The sequence below is a fragment of the Phoenix dactylifera genome, chromosome 5, assembly GCF_009389715.1.
Source record: "Phoenix dactylifera cultivar Barhee BC4 chromosome 5, palm_55x_up_171113_PBpolish2nd_filt_p, whole genome shotgun sequence".
NCBI classification, from domain to species: domain Eukaryota; kingdom Viridiplantae; phylum Streptophyta; class Magnoliopsida; order Arecales; family Arecaceae; genus Phoenix; species Phoenix dactylifera.
In genome coordinates, this window is record NC_052396.1 from 9,986,865 (window position 1) to 10,004,818 (window position 17,954).

General features: G+C 46.3%; 1 protein-coding gene across 6 annotated transcripts in view; it reads right to left on the minus strand.

Annotated features, from left to right (window-relative positions):
* Positions 1-5,957: 5,957 nt before the first annotated feature.
* LOC103718607 (pre-mRNA-processing protein 40A-like) overlaps positions 5,958-17,954 on the minus strand; it is a 33,229-nt gene continuing 21,232 nt past the window's right edge. For 2 of the 6 annotated variants that reach the window (XM_017845586.3, XM_008807513.4), the window contains exons 28-30: positions 9,426-9,746; positions 9,186-9,315; positions 6,275-6,608 (exon numbers count right to left, since the gene is read on the minus strand). In XM_017845586.3, the coding sequence (XP_017701075.1) occupies positions 6,583-6,608; positions 9,186-9,315; positions 9,426-9,746 (477 nt within the window). In that variant the 3' untranslated portion in view covers positions 6,275-6,582. Of the gene's footprint in view, positions 6,609-8,060; positions 8,148-8,829; positions 8,992-9,185; positions 9,316-9,425; positions 9,747-17,954 lie in introns of all 6 variants that reach the window. The other 4 variants (XR_003387806.2, XR_003387805.2, XM_008807508.4 and 1 more) reach the window with 4 other exon arrangements.

Consider the following 17,954-nt stretch of genomic DNA (forward strand, 5'->3'; position numbering starts at 1 on the left):
GTGCAATAGATTCAATTGTTCAAGCTTGTTTAGATTTCCAATTTTTGGCAGTATGTTTTCTGTCAACTTGTTTCTGGACAAATCAATTACAGACATCAAAAGCAAATGATCTGCTTGGTAGGCATATAAGTTGCCTTTGGTGACGAGGTCCACCATCAACATCTCAAATAAGTAAAACTCAACCAGCCCATCCATACTGAATAGGATCCATCCAAAACTATGTTGCAAATATGGATCTGTTGAATCAGGTTTCCTGAAGTGCATTTTGCCAAAGCAAGAGGGTATTGATCTTGAATGAATGTTTTGTGAAAGGTCCACAATGTGTAAAGACCGTAACTTGCGTAACTCAATTGGTATATGGCCTTCAATTGAATTTGCAAAGACAGTTTTTCTCTAATATGTCTTGGCAGTTTACCTGAAAGCTGGTTATTGCTGACATCAAAAACTTCAAGGGATGAAATATTGAAATAACTACTTGGAATTGTGCTTGTTAAAGCATTCCCAGTGAACTTGTGATGCAGCTGTTCGGATGATTGGAAGCAATGAGGTAATGGCCCGGAGAGGCTATTATGGGATTAGTCTAAGATTTAAAGCCTTGTTAGATTACACAAATGATTTGGTATTTCGCCATGGAAATCATTTTCTCCCAGTTTGAGTAAAACCAGATTGGAAACAAGTCCTACACTCTCTGGAATTATACCTGATTATTGGTTATTGTGGACATCCAATATTTCTAATTATGGTAGACTGACAGATTGTTCGACATTGTTCCAGTGAACTTGTTTCGATCTAGATAAACCCATTGCAGTGAAGGATGACCATAATTTGTACCAAACATCTTTCCATGTAAGCTGTTGTTGGAAAGCTTCAAGAGAAACAATTCAGGGCAATCAATCATCAGGCAAGTTGGTACTTCACCGGATAAATTATTATGGGACAAATCCAAGATCTCTAGATTTCTCAAGTTACCCAATGATGAAGGGATACTTCCGGTTAGATAATTTGAGGATAAATTCAAGGCCAGCATCTGTGGAAATATTGTGCTGATGTTTGTAGGAATCGGCCCACTGAGGAGATTCATAGAGAGATCAAGTGCATACATGCTCATATTTAGATGCTTTGGCAATTGAAATGCACCCATTATTGAGTTATTTCTCAAGTTGAGAACTGCTAGTCTGGTCAGATTTTAGAACAACCAATAAGAAAAATTTCCCATCAAGTTATTGTGGGAAAGATCAAAAAATGTTAACTTGTCTTGGGAAGAAAGAAAAGACGGTGTTGCAAGGGCGTTCGCATCAAGGTTACAATGTGACAACTCGAGGGACCGTAGATGGAAAGACGGAACAAACTTTCCACTATCAAGATGTACAAATAATTCCTCATTGTTTGACAAGTCGATAAAGTCTAGCTTTGAAAGATTACCAAAGGAAGAAAATGAGAAATGCCTGTCAAATAGGTTATCGGAAAGATCTAGATAACGAAGTAAAACTAGACCTATAAAGATGTGTGGTGGAATATTACCCTTCATTATGTTATATGAAAGATCTAAATGTTGAAGAGAAACTAGTTTCTCCAGGGATAAAGGAAGACTTCCATTGTCCTTCCCACGAATGTTGGAGCTAAGGCCCTGTTGTTGGTGGAGCAAGCACCACAACCAGCAGCTGCCAAGGAGCTAGCCAAGGGTAGCAATGGGTGAGGTGGTGGCCGACCGAGGTGGCAGGATCTTCACCTGTCCAACGAACCTTGGGAGCATGATGTGGCGGTGAGGAGGGTGAAGAGCACTTTGGGCTTGGGGGAGAGAGCTAAGGCCTCCAACAGTGGACCGGCCTAGCTACGAGAATAAGAGATAGTTGCCTATTGTGACGAGGAGCTAGGTCCACCAATACGTCGTGAGAAGGAATGAAGATCCTTATCTAGAACTGAGGGGGGGGCGGCAAGCTCTACTTCACCTCTTCATTAAGAAGACTAATTTAGGTGCATGATCCGGATGTCTTCTTCCTTTGTGAGACACGTCTTTCTGGAGGCAGCCTCCTACGAATCTAGTGACATTTTCTTGTGACTTGGAATACTTATGTCATTGAATCCTAGAGCTAGCAGGGGGTATTATTATAGTATAGAAGTGGGGTGTGGCTTCAGTGAATGTCTTCTACAACTGCCCCCAAGAAGTTATAATGGTGGTTTTCGAGCCTAATGGATCTCCTTGGATCTTATCGTGTGTGTATGGTAGCACTGACTATAGATTAAGGAGGACCCTTCAAAGCGAGGTGACTAACCTTATTGGTCAGGGACCTTGGTTGTTGGTGACTTCAACTATATACAGGGGGCCTTGGAGAAGAGAGGAGGCAAGGCCTATACTGACAAACTTAAGAGAAGAAAGTTTTGGAACTTCATCGGAGCCAATGGGCTGGCAGATCTTGGCTTCTCCGGGCCAAGGTTTACATGGGGCAACAACCTATCAGGTAGGGCCAAAGTGTGGAAGAGGATTGACAGGGTCCTAGCCATGCTAAACTAGATCCAATGCTTTCCCGCCTATCACGTTCATCACCTTCCTCGTGTTGCTTTAGCGGCGATGGTACCAAGAGGTCGTGGGTGATATCTTTAGGCATTTGGATGAGGTGGAAGCATCCATTGCTGACCTTCAGGGGAGGGGGATAGCAGTGGAAGTGTGTTGGCAGATGAGCTAGCCGAACTCCGAAGGAAGCTGGCAATACACCGTTCTCTTCTAGGGATAAAGGAAGACTTTATCCCGAAGCTGGCTATTATGCCGAATGCTTGGAAACAAACCTATATCACCTTGATTCCGAAGCACTAAGATGCGTCAGATCCTAGCCATTTTAGACCGATCAACCTGTGCATTACTCTCAAAAAGGCAGTGGTGAAGATTATGATAGGCAGGATAAAGCTACTGCTGCCTAGACTCATTAGCCTAGAGTAGAGAGCCTTTGTGGAGGGTCAGGGCATTATAGATAATGTTTTGATCGCCTGAGAGTTGATGTTCGATCTGCGGCGTGCCCCATGTCGACGAAGCCTCATGGCGATGAAGCTAGATATTGAGATAGCTTACGATAGAGTCCGTTGGGACTTTCTCCAGTATGCCCTTGAGAGCTTAGACTTCCACGCTGTGGATTGGCTAGATCCTAGGCTGTGTGCAAGCTCCATCCTTCTCCATCCTAATCAATGGAACGTCGACACCTTTCTTTCGTTCCACGATTGGGTTACGGCAAGGTTGTCCTATGTCCCCTTGTTTATCATTTGTGCTGACGTGTTATTCTGAGCCTTGCTAGCATCGTGTTGGGGCTAAGCTTTGGACGCCTATATGCCTACCCCTGGGGCTAACCGATCTCCCACTTGCTTTTTGTAGATGATTTGGTCCGGGCTCTCACGAGGAATGTCTATCCAAATTAGGTCAGAAGGTGAATCTATCCAAATCAGTTATTTGTTTCATCCTAAAGACCAAGCCAAGGGTGAAGCAGGCTATTAGGGAGCTCCTGAGAATGAGGGAGTAGGAGGGACCATAAAACTACCTGAGTGTTCCTATTACAAGGAGAAAACTATGGACGACCAAGTGTCTTATTCTGATGCAGCATGTCTAGGAGCAATTGGAGGGTTCGAGATTCTATTCCCTATCCATGATAGGCAGGCTGACCCTCATGAGATCGGTGCTGAGCTCTATGTTGGTCTACCTCATGTCGAACATTGTCATTCTGAGGTCCATGCTACTGAGGATCGAGTAGATGTTCTATAGCTTCTTGTGGGGCTTGTATAGTGATGTGCATGGCGTGCATCTAGTTGCTTGGGGAGCGGTTTGCCAACCAATACTGGATAGAGGGTTGGGCATTTAGTTCTGATGAGGAAGAGAGAGGCACTGGTTGCCACATATGCCGCGAGGTTGGTTTTGGAGCCCCAGAGTCTTTGGAGCTTGGTGATAAGGACTAGGTATGGCCCATGGACTGCTGATGGAGAGATCAGGAGTAGACGGAGGAGCTCCCTCATGTGGAGGGAGATTTGTGCGCACATTCCAAGAGTCCTCGTCAATACCAAATGGCTAATTGGGGATGGGCGAAGTGTGCACATTTTGGGTGCTCCTAGATAGATGCCCTCCTATTGAGGCTATGGCCTACCACGGTCAATATTGAGGCCATGGAATGATTGTGTGTCTGCGATCTTCTCCGCCCCAATAGGAGAGGGTGGGATTCCAGCCGGACCGGCCATCTTTTTATGAGCACTTGGCAGAGGGTGTAGTCGATGGCGGTTCTGAGGTGTGATGCTCTGGATGTGAAGGTTTGGAGTTCATCTTATAGCCCGAGGGTCAGAGTAAGGTATCTCTACGACCTATTCAGAAGCGAGCAGGTTCAAAGGCGGGACTGTGCCTGGATTTGGAGGTTCAATCTTCACCTGAGAGTTGCTCTATTCTTTTAGAAGGTGACCTGGGGATGGCTTCTAACCAGGGCAATCTTGAGCAGGCGAGGGATAAGCTTTCCACAAACCTGCCTAGGGTATAGGCGGAGAAGTTCTTGGACCACGTCCTCTTTCAGTATGATCGGGCAGTGCAGGTATAGAGACTCTCCGACATTCTGCAAGAGATACACTGTGACATGACCTCGGCTGATGCCTTCCTCCAGCTAGTGATGAGGTGATCGAGTATGTATCATTCCCGACTTGGAGTGATTATGGCTATGTATGTTACCTATCATACTTGGATGGCCACGAATTCCTAGATCTTCGAGAGAGCAGTCAGTCATCGAGGGTTACCTTGGAGAGGGCTCGTATGCATGCTATGGAGATCATCTAAGCAGGTCCGCCTAGCGAGCCTACGACAACTCAAGGCATTTAGGACTCTACCTCTGCTCCTGTATCATCTCAGACGGTGTTTATCATTTGGAAACCCCCACCTCTAAACTTCCTCTAAGTCAACTTTGATGGATGTATATTGGATAGCGGCAAGAGGAGTGAATGGGCTTTATGATCAGAGACCTGGATTTTAAGTGGTAGTGGATGGAGAGAGCCCGATCTTCGACATCTCAGTCCTTGGAACAGAGTTGAGGATAGCCTAGGCTGGCTTCACTCACGCCCAGTGTGTTTTGAGGGCTAATGCCATTTTATTAGAGAATGACTCGGCCACGATGGTCAGGTGGATCCAGAAGCGCCCTAAGAAGGTTGGGTGCCACCACCTTGCTTTGGGATATTTAAGGTATGGTTAGTCAAGGTATCACTTCCAAGGCAAGGCATGTCTATAAAAAGATGAATGAAACTGCAGACTAGATAGCTTCCTTTATGATAGATCACTCGAGTAAGGTCCTATGGACCGATGAGGTGGAGCATGCAGACTAGGTGGCTTTTTTTTTCTTTGTAGCGGAAACCGATAAGGCTTCCTAAAATTTACTATTTTCTAACTTCCTTGTATGTATTCATATTAGAATCATATGAGTCATCCGTTGTATCAAAAAAAAAAAAAAACAAAAATAGTCCATCATTATGGTAGCTAATACCTCAGCATTATAGGTGACCTATCCTTCGAAACTGAATGAAAACCAGAAAAATTGTTATGAAAAATAGTCCATCCCGAACGCTACCATGCCAAGAGAAGAAAAGAATTTCTAGCAAGCCAACATGGAAGCCGGCCAAGGCTTCCCAAGCAACCATCAATCTTAGCGGTCCAAAATTTTCCGCCAAAACAAATTCCAGCTTCACTCATACCATGTGGCATCTAACATCCTTTTCTGTTTTACTAATTATGCACCAAAAAGCTTTCTATTACGTTGGCCAAAAGAAATCAAAGACAGCTACCACATCAAAACAAGATGACCTAATAAAATTTTTAAAAACACAAATGCATCCAACTCAATACCTGTCACTCAATACATAACCAAGGAATCCGTTCTGGTTAGCTACTGATTGTAGTCAATTCCCAAAGGCAGTTCCACTAAATTAAAAAACAAATTACAAAAGCACAGAACTAGTGCAACAAAACCCAGCTGCTTGGTTATTAAAAATATAAATTAACTTTCAGAAAGATCTCATAATATTTGGATAAATGCAAACAAATTCAAAGAACTGGTGCAGTATCCTACTCATCACTTCATCTATATATCAGAATTAGTAAAACTGACCATATCTAAGAAACAACTGCCACCAATTGCTGTAGCTATACAGAACTCTGGATCCCACAATAGGATATAGATATAGGAGACATCTGAAAGCTCCACCTGATAAGCCAAGATGCATCACACCTCCAGGAGCTTGATAACATATACCATACAAAGGCTATCAAAGTGAAAAGCATCGGCGTTGCCCCACAAAATACTATAGTTTTATCACCAAGCAAGTATGGCATCGAGCTCAAAAGTTAGTACTGAAGCAAACGGCAATATCCTGCGGCCTGAGAAAATCACCTCAAAGGGGCTCAACCATCTCAGGATTTTCGATCAAGACAAATGGTTGTCAAGGTACCTTCTAAACCTTGTCAAGGGTGAATACAGCAAGGAAATGATGATACATGGAACAGTATGCTGCTGAAGGCATGTCTTCAACCAGTGAGACGAATGCATCCCATCACCAGATTACATGTAGAAATCTCTTGCCTCAGTGACCTGGTACATGATTCTTAACTGCCAGAAAACAAAAACATCTACTTTGAGCAAAATTAATCTGTGTATTGTATCTATCCAACAAGAAGATCTAAAAATATTTGGGAGGATGGGCTAGGAACAACTCATATAACATCAAGAATCATTTCCACATGACAAACGGAAATACTAGAATGGAAAAGGAATTTTTTCCATGCAGCTTGACATGCAACCCATGGATGGGTACAACACCCGAATCTCACATAAGAAACTATCATGTCCACCTTAGCACACCATTACAACCATTAATGGTTAATACCGAAATAGATGTTTCCAAGCCCATTTCAAATGAGAAAACAACATGGCAGATAAAATGTAAGCTGCAGAATGGGACAAGACTTTTACCATCTGATTTAACTCAATACTTCAAAGAAAACAATCTACACGAAAAACAGAGTAATGAATACATAGTCTATCATAAATTCCATTTTCATACTCAAGACAGGATAGGCTTATGGAAAGTAACCAATGTTTTACTGTTATTAGAATGAAGCCAGAGATGCGGGGGCCCTATAATAATGGGCCAGACCATACTTGCCATGAGTAAACTTCTAAACCCAACCCATCTCTCTCTAGCATGATTTCAAATAATTATTCTTTATCTCCACTAGACAAAGCAGAAGAACTTTCCAGCAGCCAATTATGGCTGTTGTGCCTGAAAGCACCATACTTTTAAATTATTGTTAATAATTAAAACGGTTAAAACCACTGCATTTTGAAGGATGCAACTCATTTCTTCTCAAGGTTGTCAAAATCCAGAGTAGTCCAAGGTGGTGGGCACTTGAAAAACCTAGGTGCAACGCCTGGGTGTCTAGGCAGGTTCTTAGAGCTTAAAGAACCTCAAAAGTTAATAAAATTAATATGATACTCCTGTATAATCAAATTATCATTATTACATATATTTGGTTCACAGAAAACAGGAAAAAAAAAAAGAACATCTTATTATTACTTAACTAATAGGCTTATTATTATAGGCAATCTAAAACATTTTAGAAGAAACCTGATGACCATTATTTGTTGAAAAGTCATACGAATAAAAATACTCGAAAGATCCAAACTCATGGAACAAAAGGCAATACCTAAACAGCATGAAAACATGCGCATGCACCAAGTTACTAACAAGTGGATTTACAATAATACCAGTGGACTACAAGATCAAACATGATATGAGAAAGTAAAGTGCAGGAACACGTGAAATATGTGTGATACTAACTCAATTGTAAAGAATGTTGGTGACTTTGTACACAAGTTGAGCACCTATGAAGCATGGGCATAATGTATGGTGTGTCTACAACATGATACATACACATCAATATGGCAATTCCTGAAAAATAGATTGCGATATGGCTAGATAATGACAATACGCACACACATACATAGGTCAAGTTCAAGTTACACCTAACTATTTACATACATAGAGGGTCAGCAACTTACACTATCTATAACTCTATAAGAGTTACACCTTGAATTGGTATCCATATCAGTGATATGAGCTCTTGGATATGATCCACTACCTCTAAACTGCCATATACCAAAAATCATATGATTTGAAGATTCTTAGTCTATGCATCAAGTGGTCAAAATTACATAGTTTAAATAATACAAAACCATACATGTTCTTTTGACCATTAAATATACACGCATGCACATACACGCACATACGAATCAAGTCCAAGTTACTCCTGGTGTGACTCTTATAGAGTTGTACCTCTTTTGTAATGGACGAGAAGGTCCCACATCAATGATCCGAGCCGAACTGCTTACACACCAAAAATCATGTGATGTAAAGATCCATAGCCTATACATAAAGTGGTCAAAAAACATGAATTGTTTCATGCTATTTTAACAGTCCAATTTTTGACCACTTGATGCATAGGCCAGCGGTTTCCAAGTCCTCCTATGACTTTTGGTACGCAAAAAAATGACACGTGCAACTAGAGTTACTACTAATTCCAGTTTCATGTAACTCAGCATTTTCATTTATGAGCTAGTTCCATTTTTCAAAAGAATTGTCAACATACAGCACTGAAATATTAAGCACCAGAAGACTACAGTGATGACATTGACCATGAAGACTGAAAATCGATGCTAATGCAATACCAGACTTTCATGAACTAGCTTGCAAGTTCTCAAAAGAATGGAGAGGAGCAAATGCTACCAACAGGATTATCCAAAATCAAGCCACTACTATGAAAAGACATACCAGCGACATAGAGAAATAATGATATATGGTTGAGTGGAAACATAAAGGCATCTAGTATCGTTAAATGCATTTACTTCCCAGATTCATTTGCAATCTTGAAGAAGGCCCTGCTACCAGCAATTAGCCACAATCTTTTTATTTATTAAACAAAAGTCAAACAACCTGCAATAATATGCAGAAAGTAAAGCTATGCTACAAATTGAACAGCTGATTGCTACAACATAGCCAAATGCGGGTTGCCCCAGTACACCAAACAACTATAAATTGTTCAAAAACTAAAGCCTAACAAAGTTCAATCAGCAAAAGTGAAGAACATAAAAAGTGACTAACAAAGCTGCAAGGTGAAGAGCACTAACAGATTTCCCCATCCTCTCCAAGTTCCCCATCCTCAAGCTCCTCGTAACCATTATTTCTATGGGAGCCATCTCGATCTTTCTTATGCCTCTTGTGCCGATTATCACTATCTGAATCACTAGAGTAAGAGTGCTGCCAAAAACACGAAGTTGATTTTTCAATACGTCTTCAAATAATCATAAAAACATAATTATATTGCCTCTTGAGTATTTGAAACAAGGCAAAAAAAGCACATTTTGTACCTTCCGTGATTTCTTGCGGTCACCACTATACCTGCGGGACTTCTTAGACTCCTCTTTCTCGTCTTTTTCAGAGCTTACATCATCAGCCATGCTGTGGTGATGTTTTCGCTGTTTTCTTTCCTTATCCTTTTCCCTTTTTCTATCCTTCGAGCCATAGCTGTCCATCATATCAACATTTTCACTCCCTGCTTCATCTTTTCTAGACCGATCCTTTCCCTTGTCTTTTTCACGCTCTCTCTCTTTTTCCTTTCTTTCTTCCTTTTCTTTCCTTTCTTTCTCCTTCCTCTTCTCTTTTTCCTCTCTTTCTTTCTCTTTCTTTGCCTGTAAATGAGAAAAGGATTCATCACTCTTGAATCAACATTGATGGCAATATGGAACTACAAAAGTTTGCCCCCAATTAACTAATATATTCACATTGAAAGAATAAATATACGATGGTTCTAACATTAACCAACACCCCCCCCCCAACCCCACCCCCCCAAAAAAAACTGAACAACAAGCAACCATGGATCTTAAATCATGACATATTCCAAGAGTATTGGAGACAATTTTTCTATTTATTTAAAAAGAGTTGCATGAAAACTCATGTCATATAAGAGAACAATGTTAGCAGCATGACTGTTAATTAGACCCTTGAGATCCATCCATATGCAAACATGTGCGTCCAATGAATGAGCAGGTGTTGGGAGTTCAGTCAATGATACTTGTGATTGCTAAGTTAAAAGAAATAAAATGACATAGAAAAATATCATATTTTCAAATATATAATGAAAGAGAATTTCGGATAGGAAGAAAACAAAGTCAGCTAGAATGGGGAGGGAAAGTTGGGCAGCCATGCACAAGGTGGGGGGGTGTCGCTTGGGAATGTGGAACATGGATTGGGGCAGTGTGCACCCGCCGATAGGTTTGATTCTAACCAGAACATCACCTGACTAACCCAGGTTGGGATATAAACAGTTAATTGTCTATGAACTGACCTGAATATCCAACAAAGTAACCAAGTTGGACCCAGATTTAGGATGACCTGATTCAACTATGGCTCAAGCAAATTATTTATAGTGCATATCCATTATGTAGTAAAATATGCATATTTCTCATAAATTTTAGTTATCCTTTACTATTTTAGGGAGAATAGTACTTCGATTCCTAACTCTCTTTCTAACCCTAACTCCCCCTCCAAGCTCAATCTATGATCTTAATCATAGCCCTTCATATCACATCCCATTCACATTCAAGGTTAGTACCAGCAGCCAGCAACACCTCCTCCCCTCCCCTTAACACACACACTCCCTCTCTCCAATCCTCTCACACTTTCCTCTTTCTTTCCCTCCCTCTTTTCCATTATCCTACCACACTGACCTCTCTAAACCCCTAAAGCCCGCCACTACTCATTTGGACATCCACCAACTCCCATGTTCACCACCCCGACCCATACTGTCCACCCCCAATATGCACTACCCTACCTCAACACTGCCCCTCCACCTCATCACCACAATGCACTCTATCCCACCACAGCCTTGGCCCATCTCAAACCTAATAAACGATTCTTGGCCACCTACTGAACTGAAAACCTAGAATCTAACTCTAACCAAATAATTATCAAGGGGTCAAGGCACCAAGGTTTCCTGGAGCCTAAGGGCACAGGAACGGTAGGCATGCACCATAGAATGAGGAGCATATATAACACATATATGCATATCTATATGATCTTAATATATATAAACATGCATACATACATATGCACATACACATACATAAATATAGAATAGTTATAACGTAGGTGCAAACACACAGTGCTGCTAAAGAGTCTAGACATCAGACAATTTAATTAAATTATAAATTTTGAAGAAAATGGGTATTGTAAGCAAGGGGTCCTTGGTTGCAAAATTGATAAAGCTCAAGGGTTTTTCGGATTGGAGCTTGGGTGGAGTAGAGACTAGAGAGAGATTAGATTCACTAGGCAAAGAGTGACAGGAATCCTAGTGATAATAGGCCAAGGATTAGGAAGAGTGTGGTGACATTAAAAGTAAGGATACACTTTTATGAAGAAATTTAATTAGATGTATTATAGAAATTAAAAAGTTTGGAACTATTCTCAACCACAATCACCTACTTAGTCAACATGCCACACACCAAACAGCCACACCATCACATGCACACAAAAAACAGTGAAAGACAATGAAAGCAAGGGTCTCCATCAGATGGAAGAGTTCAATCAGACAAGGGGAGAGAGAGAGAGGGGGGGAACGAGCATCTGCACTTTCTTTTCTCCTCCTGATAATGCTTCTCTTTTTTCTTTTTTTTTTGGTACAGCGGCAGTTCACACCCTACGAATATGGACACGACCAAGAAAATCAGAAAACAACAAGGCAGAAAAAGAAACTGGCAATCTGTCACCCCCCCAACCACACAAAACTACCAGAGTGGTGGGTTGCATAGGAGGCAACCCAATCAGATGCTCCATTCGCTTCTCTGTAGGTATGTGCGGCCTGATGGGCAACACACACCTGCAGCAGTCTGCGAATATCGAGGAGCAGTGGCCTTCCCTCCCCCGCACGACCCCGACCCCGGATCCAGTCAATCACTGTAGCCGAGTCGCCCTCGAGAATAAGCCGATCTGCACCCAAAGTCTGATGGGCAAGGAGATGCCCTCCCAGGCCGCTCTGAGCTCAACACATACCATCGAGGCATCGAAAATCCACTGACCTCCTGCCGCCACTAGTCTGGGCTCATAATCTCTAATGACAAAAGCTGTACCTCCACATCGTCCGCCATACTGCCATCAAAATTCACCTTCAGGAAGCCAAGGGGTGGAGGCACCCAAGATACGCACACAAACCCGGGCGCTACAAGAGCAAGAAGGGGGGCCCCATATGTCCTTGGCCAGGCCAGAAGGTAAAATCTCAGCAGCACTGGTGAACTCTGAAGCATGCAGTAAAGCTATAATTTCCACCACTCTCGGGGGTGTACTGTTGCAATCAAAAATCCGGACGTTCCTGTCCAACCACACGTGGTAGGCTAGGTAGGCCACCTGAGAGCCTCTCTCCTCCAGTCTGGGACCAGATGCCGACTCCTCCAAAAAGAGCAGGAACTCCTCAATAGACGGCCACCTCTGCCCCTGGACAAACTAAACCCCTGCACTCCTCCATACCTGACTGGCCCGTGGACACTCGATCAGCACATGGTATATGGTCTCCACCTCCAGACAAGCTCCACATGCTGAAGAAAACCTCACCCCCCGCCACACCAGAACGCTCCTCGTGGGTAGGCAACCCCATGCTACCTTCCATAGAAAAAGTGTGACGCGAGGATGGACACGTAGCCTCCAGATCCAGCCTCCCTCCAACTGCCGAGCCGCCGATCCCCCACTCATCCTCAGTATATCTCGAGCACCTACTGTTGTCTGACCAGTCAGCCTTCATACCGTCCTATCCTCCACCTCCTCCACTAGGATCGGCACTGATAGGACTCGCTCCGCAAGCTGCTCATCAAAGACTCTCCTGACAAGATCCACATCCCATCTCCGCTCCCCTCGAACAAACAAGTCACTGACTGTGCGACCCTCTAACCATCCATGGTTAATCAGGGTGGGCCAGCCCTGCAGTGTATCCTCCGCCAGCCACCTATCCTCCAGATGCTGATAGCCCGCCCGTCCCCAACCTCCCATCTGATCGCCGGAAGCACCCCCGGGGCACGAGCACAAATCTCCCTCCAAATAAACGACGAAGCCCGACCCACACGGAATGCATCCGAGGTAACTGGGTCCCCATACTTTGCCCGCAGTGTGGAGACCCAAAGGCTAAGCGGCTCTAGAATATACCTAACTGCCAACCTGGTGGCCAATAACTCCCTACACTGCAGTAGCGAATGGATCCCCAATCCCTCCCGACTAATCGGCTGACACACAGCCTCCCATGCCACAAGGTGGACGCCCCCTCTGTCCCGACACCTCTCCCAGATAAAACTCCCGAACATCCTCTCTAAATCACGTAGTACAGCAATAGGTACCAGTGTATTAGTCATTAAGTAAACTGGGATAGAACTCAATACTGACCTCACAAGGGTGACCCTGCCCATCATCGACAAGGCGCTAGTCTGCCAACTCTCCAACCTGTGCCTAATGCTCGCCTCCATAAATGTGCACTCTCCCCTCCACAGTCGCCTCCCCGTAATCGGAACCCCGAGGTATCTAAGCATACCCACCTGCTCACCAATCCCCAGACTGCTCAGAATGGAGGCCTTCGCCCTCTCGTCGATCTTCGAGCTAAAGCAAATGGTAGACTTCGTCAGGTTGACCAGCTGACCTAACACACCACAGTAGCACTCTAGAATCCTCCTAATAGACTGTGCTGATCTCCTCGTTGCGCGTGCCAGAAGTAAACAATCATCCGCAAAAAGCAGATGTGAAATGTAGGCCGCTCTTGTCACCAGTCTGTAGGCCTCTACCTCCTGAGTCAAAGATGCCTCGCGACAGAGTCTGAACAAACGATGAACAATAGTGGAGAAAGGGGACAACCCTGCCTCAGACCCACTGAAGACTCGAAAAAGCTCGACGGAAAACCATTAATAATGAGGGCAAAGGATGGGGACAAAATACAACCCTGAATCCACCTGATCCACTGAGGGTGAAAGCCAAGCAACTCCAAAGTTGTCTCACAAAATCCCATCTCATCCTGTTGTAAGCCAACTCCATATCTAGTTTGACCTCCATCAGACTCCTACACCAAGGTGCCCTCTACAGGTCTATCATGAACTCATGAGCAATGAGGACATTATTAGAAATAGACCGTCCTCCAATAAAGGCTCCCTACTCAGGGCATATAATCCTAGAAAGGATACCTCTCACTCTCTGAACCAATACCTTTGCCACCACCTTATACAATGTAGTGCATAGGCTGATCGGTCAGTAGTGGCCCGGCTCCACTGGGTCTTATCTTTTCGGGATCAATGTGATGAAGATCCGCCTCCACTCCTCAGGCATCGACGCAGATACAAAGAACTGCTGAGTCGCCGCAAGCACCTCCTGTCTGACAATGTGCCAATACCTCTTGAAAAAAGTGGGGGAAAGCCATCCGGCCTCGGGGCTTTATCCTCCCCCAAGGACCAGAAAGCTTCCCTAATCTCTGTATCCGACACTGGTCTGATCAAGGCCTCATTCTCATCCCTAGATACCTGCTCCTCAGGGGTCGGCCCCCATGTACTACCACTTATGCTTCCCGACTCGGTCCATCTGGCACGGAAGAACTGCTCCAAAACCCTCCTCACAACATCCATGTCCTCTGACACCTGTCCACTACCCTCCCGTATCCTGCGGATTCTGTTCTGCTGTCTCCTGATGATGGTCGACTGGTGGAAAAACTTCGTATTCCGATCACCCTCTCTGATCCACTGAACTCTCGACTTCTGCCTCCAGAACACCTCCTGCTGACTCAGAAGAGAATGATGCATAGCCAGAAGCCCTCTGAGCTCACCCTCGTCACCCTTTGCTAATCCCCCCTTACTATCCTCTAGGGCCTGTAGTCTGGTGATGGAAGCTTCGACTTTCTCTACTTTCCTGAATAAATCCCACCTCCTTGTTCCACCTGATCAGTCGGCGTCTGGTCAACTTCAACTTCCGTGTCACCTTGTACATCACATTCCCCCGAACTGGCGAGCGCCATGCCTCTCACCACATCCCACGACCGCGGGTAGGACAACCAAACCTTCTCAAAACGAAATGGGCTATAAGACTGAAAGGAGTGCGAAGTACTCACCAGAACAGGACTATGGTCTGAGGCAATCCTGGGCAAGTATCATACCCAATAATCTGGAAACCGCCGAATCCACCCAGTCGAAGCGAAGACACGATCGATCCGCTCCCAAACACTGCCCGCCCCAATCGATTGTTGCACCAGGTAAACCTCGGGCCAGTAAAGCCAAGGTCAGCAAGCCCATTAGACAGAATAAAGTCCTGATATTCCCTAACCTCAATTTTGTTAGTGAAGGGCAATCCACCATGCTTCTCCTTCGGACCATTGATACAGTTGAAGTCCCCCGCAATCAATACTGGATGTCCCAGTTGAAGAAGTGAGATGGCTTCCTCCCAAAACACCCTCCTCTCCCTGTACTCTGTGCTCGCATAGACAACTAATAGCACCCATGGAGCCCCACAATTCTCTGTAATCACTAAAGCCACCTACTGACTACACCTATGAAACACATCAATGATGCACGATCCCAACCTCCACATGACCATGATGCCTCCGGACATACCCTGCGACTCTACCGCGTATGTCCCCCACGATCTCGGAGTAGCTCGCCAAGCCCGCTCCAGACCGGCTCCCGACAACCTTGTCTCAAGCAAAATACAAATATCAGGGTCATGAAGGCTAACTAGCCTTCGAAAAGCCGACCTAAAGGATGGTTTCCCCACCCCCCGGCAATTCCAAAGTAGAACTTTCATTGAGGTGGAGGGGTTGCCGGCCGGGTCGTAGTCTCGTCTTGTGACCCGTCTTCAACAATTGGATTCACTTCCTTCCCATTCCCCTGCCGTGCCATGATCTCCTTCATTTAAATCACCACCTCTTCATGTGCCGGCCCATTGGAGATCTCAAGAACTCCATTCTCCCCGTTGTGCCCTACTTCCCGTGCCACAATAGGAGCCTGAGGGCGTGCCGGTCCACTGAGCACCGAAGACCCCTCAGAGCGTGCCGGTCCACCCCGTGCCACAGGCCCTAACTGTTCCGCATGTGCCTCCCGGTCCATAGAAACGTGGAGAGCTTCTTGTTTCCCCTATGCTCCGGACGTCAGTTGACACCCAGGATTCCGGCTATTAGCCATCTTCTCGCCACCCGCCTCTGCCGTTCCCGGACCACAGGCTGCAGAATTCACCGCCCGAGCACCGCTATGCCAGTTCGCCGTCGTTGTTGATGAGCCTGACACGGTCGACCCATCGCAGGTGAGTCGTCCCCGCCGAAACCCCAGATCTGCCGAGACTCGCTGGCGTTCTCCATCGCCAGCGCCACCTCATCCGCCTGCTCCCCGGGTACGTGCACCCTCTATGATGGCTGGCGATAAGCTCCGGCTCCAGAAGCGGCGCCAATCACCGTGTATCGTCGGGACCCTCCCCACAGGCGGGCGAGCAACCAACGGCTCCTTACCCTTCCGGTGCCTCGTTGGACTCCTGGCTCGTTTCAGTGGGCCGAGTCCACCGAGCTCGGTCGCCTGGGCCAGGTCTGTCGATCACCCTTGGGCCTGTGCCCGGCTCCCATTTGACGGCCCAGCACCAACTGGCGCAACACTGGCTGGGCCTGGGCCGCTGGCCCAGGTTGGGGCCCTCGGTGGGCTTGGGCCTCGCGTTGACGCCCAGCCTTGGGAGCCCACTGGTAGATTCTGACTCGGGGCCAACCCACCCGGCTGACTCGTCGTCGTCTCCACGTGCAGCCCGGAGCTGCCCTCCCCTCCATTCTTCGCCGGCGAGATACGCCGAGCAATCTTCTTGTGCTTCTGCCAGCCCCCAGTGTCCCGCGAAGATGCAGGCAAGCTCGGACCAGCGGCACCTGGGTTTGGCTCCGCTTTCTTCTGACTCGCCTCTTGGGTTGACTCAGGAGCAGGCTCAGTCACCGTCTTCCTCCCCGCACCCCCTTTAAAAGCTCCGACCCTCTGCCACCGAGCCCGAGACGCAAGCATCCAAGGGCCGACGCCACCTTGCGCCCCAACCCCTGGCTCCACGAATGAGCCCCCCTCCGTACCCTTGTCTCCTTGGTTAGTCATCGCTGTAGCTGCCTAGCCCTTCTCCCGGTGAAGCTGGCAATCGCCGTCTTGATGCCCCATGCGAGCGCACCGAAAGCATAGCCCCGAACCTGCCAGAACTTCTGCCTCCCCCCAAAGACAAAAGCACCGAGTACCAAGGGGAGGAGGGCATTGATCTCCACCTTCGCCCGGGCATAGCCGATGTGCCGACGTTCACTGGTAGAGGCGTCAAGATCCAGTGGTCGCCCCGCCTCCGCCAGTATCGACATAATAGTCGTCTTGTCCCAGTATTCCACAGGTAGCTCCGGCAGCCGGACCCAGACCACCGTCCAGCTAACGATGTGGGTGCCCGGGTTGAAATCGGGCAACCACTTCTCCATTGCCAAAAGCTGGCCCGCCACCAACCACGGGCCAGTCCCCATCGCAACCTCCCGATCATCCTCCGATCCGAACTGAAGGGTCATAAGCCCGTTTGCCATTGGAAAAGCTTCGATCGGAGCCTTTAACTTGCTCCGGGTTTGAAGATCTCGCGCAACCAGCTCCGCCTGGACGCGCCGCCCCAGACTCCTCACGATAACGGCCCTTCCCTCCCACTCTGTCCAGGCCTGCTCTAGTCGCTTCGATGGAACCACTACCACCCGAGGGAACCGTCGTTCCAGGTCCGCCAACTCCACGCTAGGTCGGAAATAGGACATTTCCAGCTGCACTGTTCTCCCCTGAGCCACCGCAAACCACGCCGGAGCCAACACTGCAATCCCCTGCACCAAAGCCGGCCACTGGAGCCGATCGACACCCCTC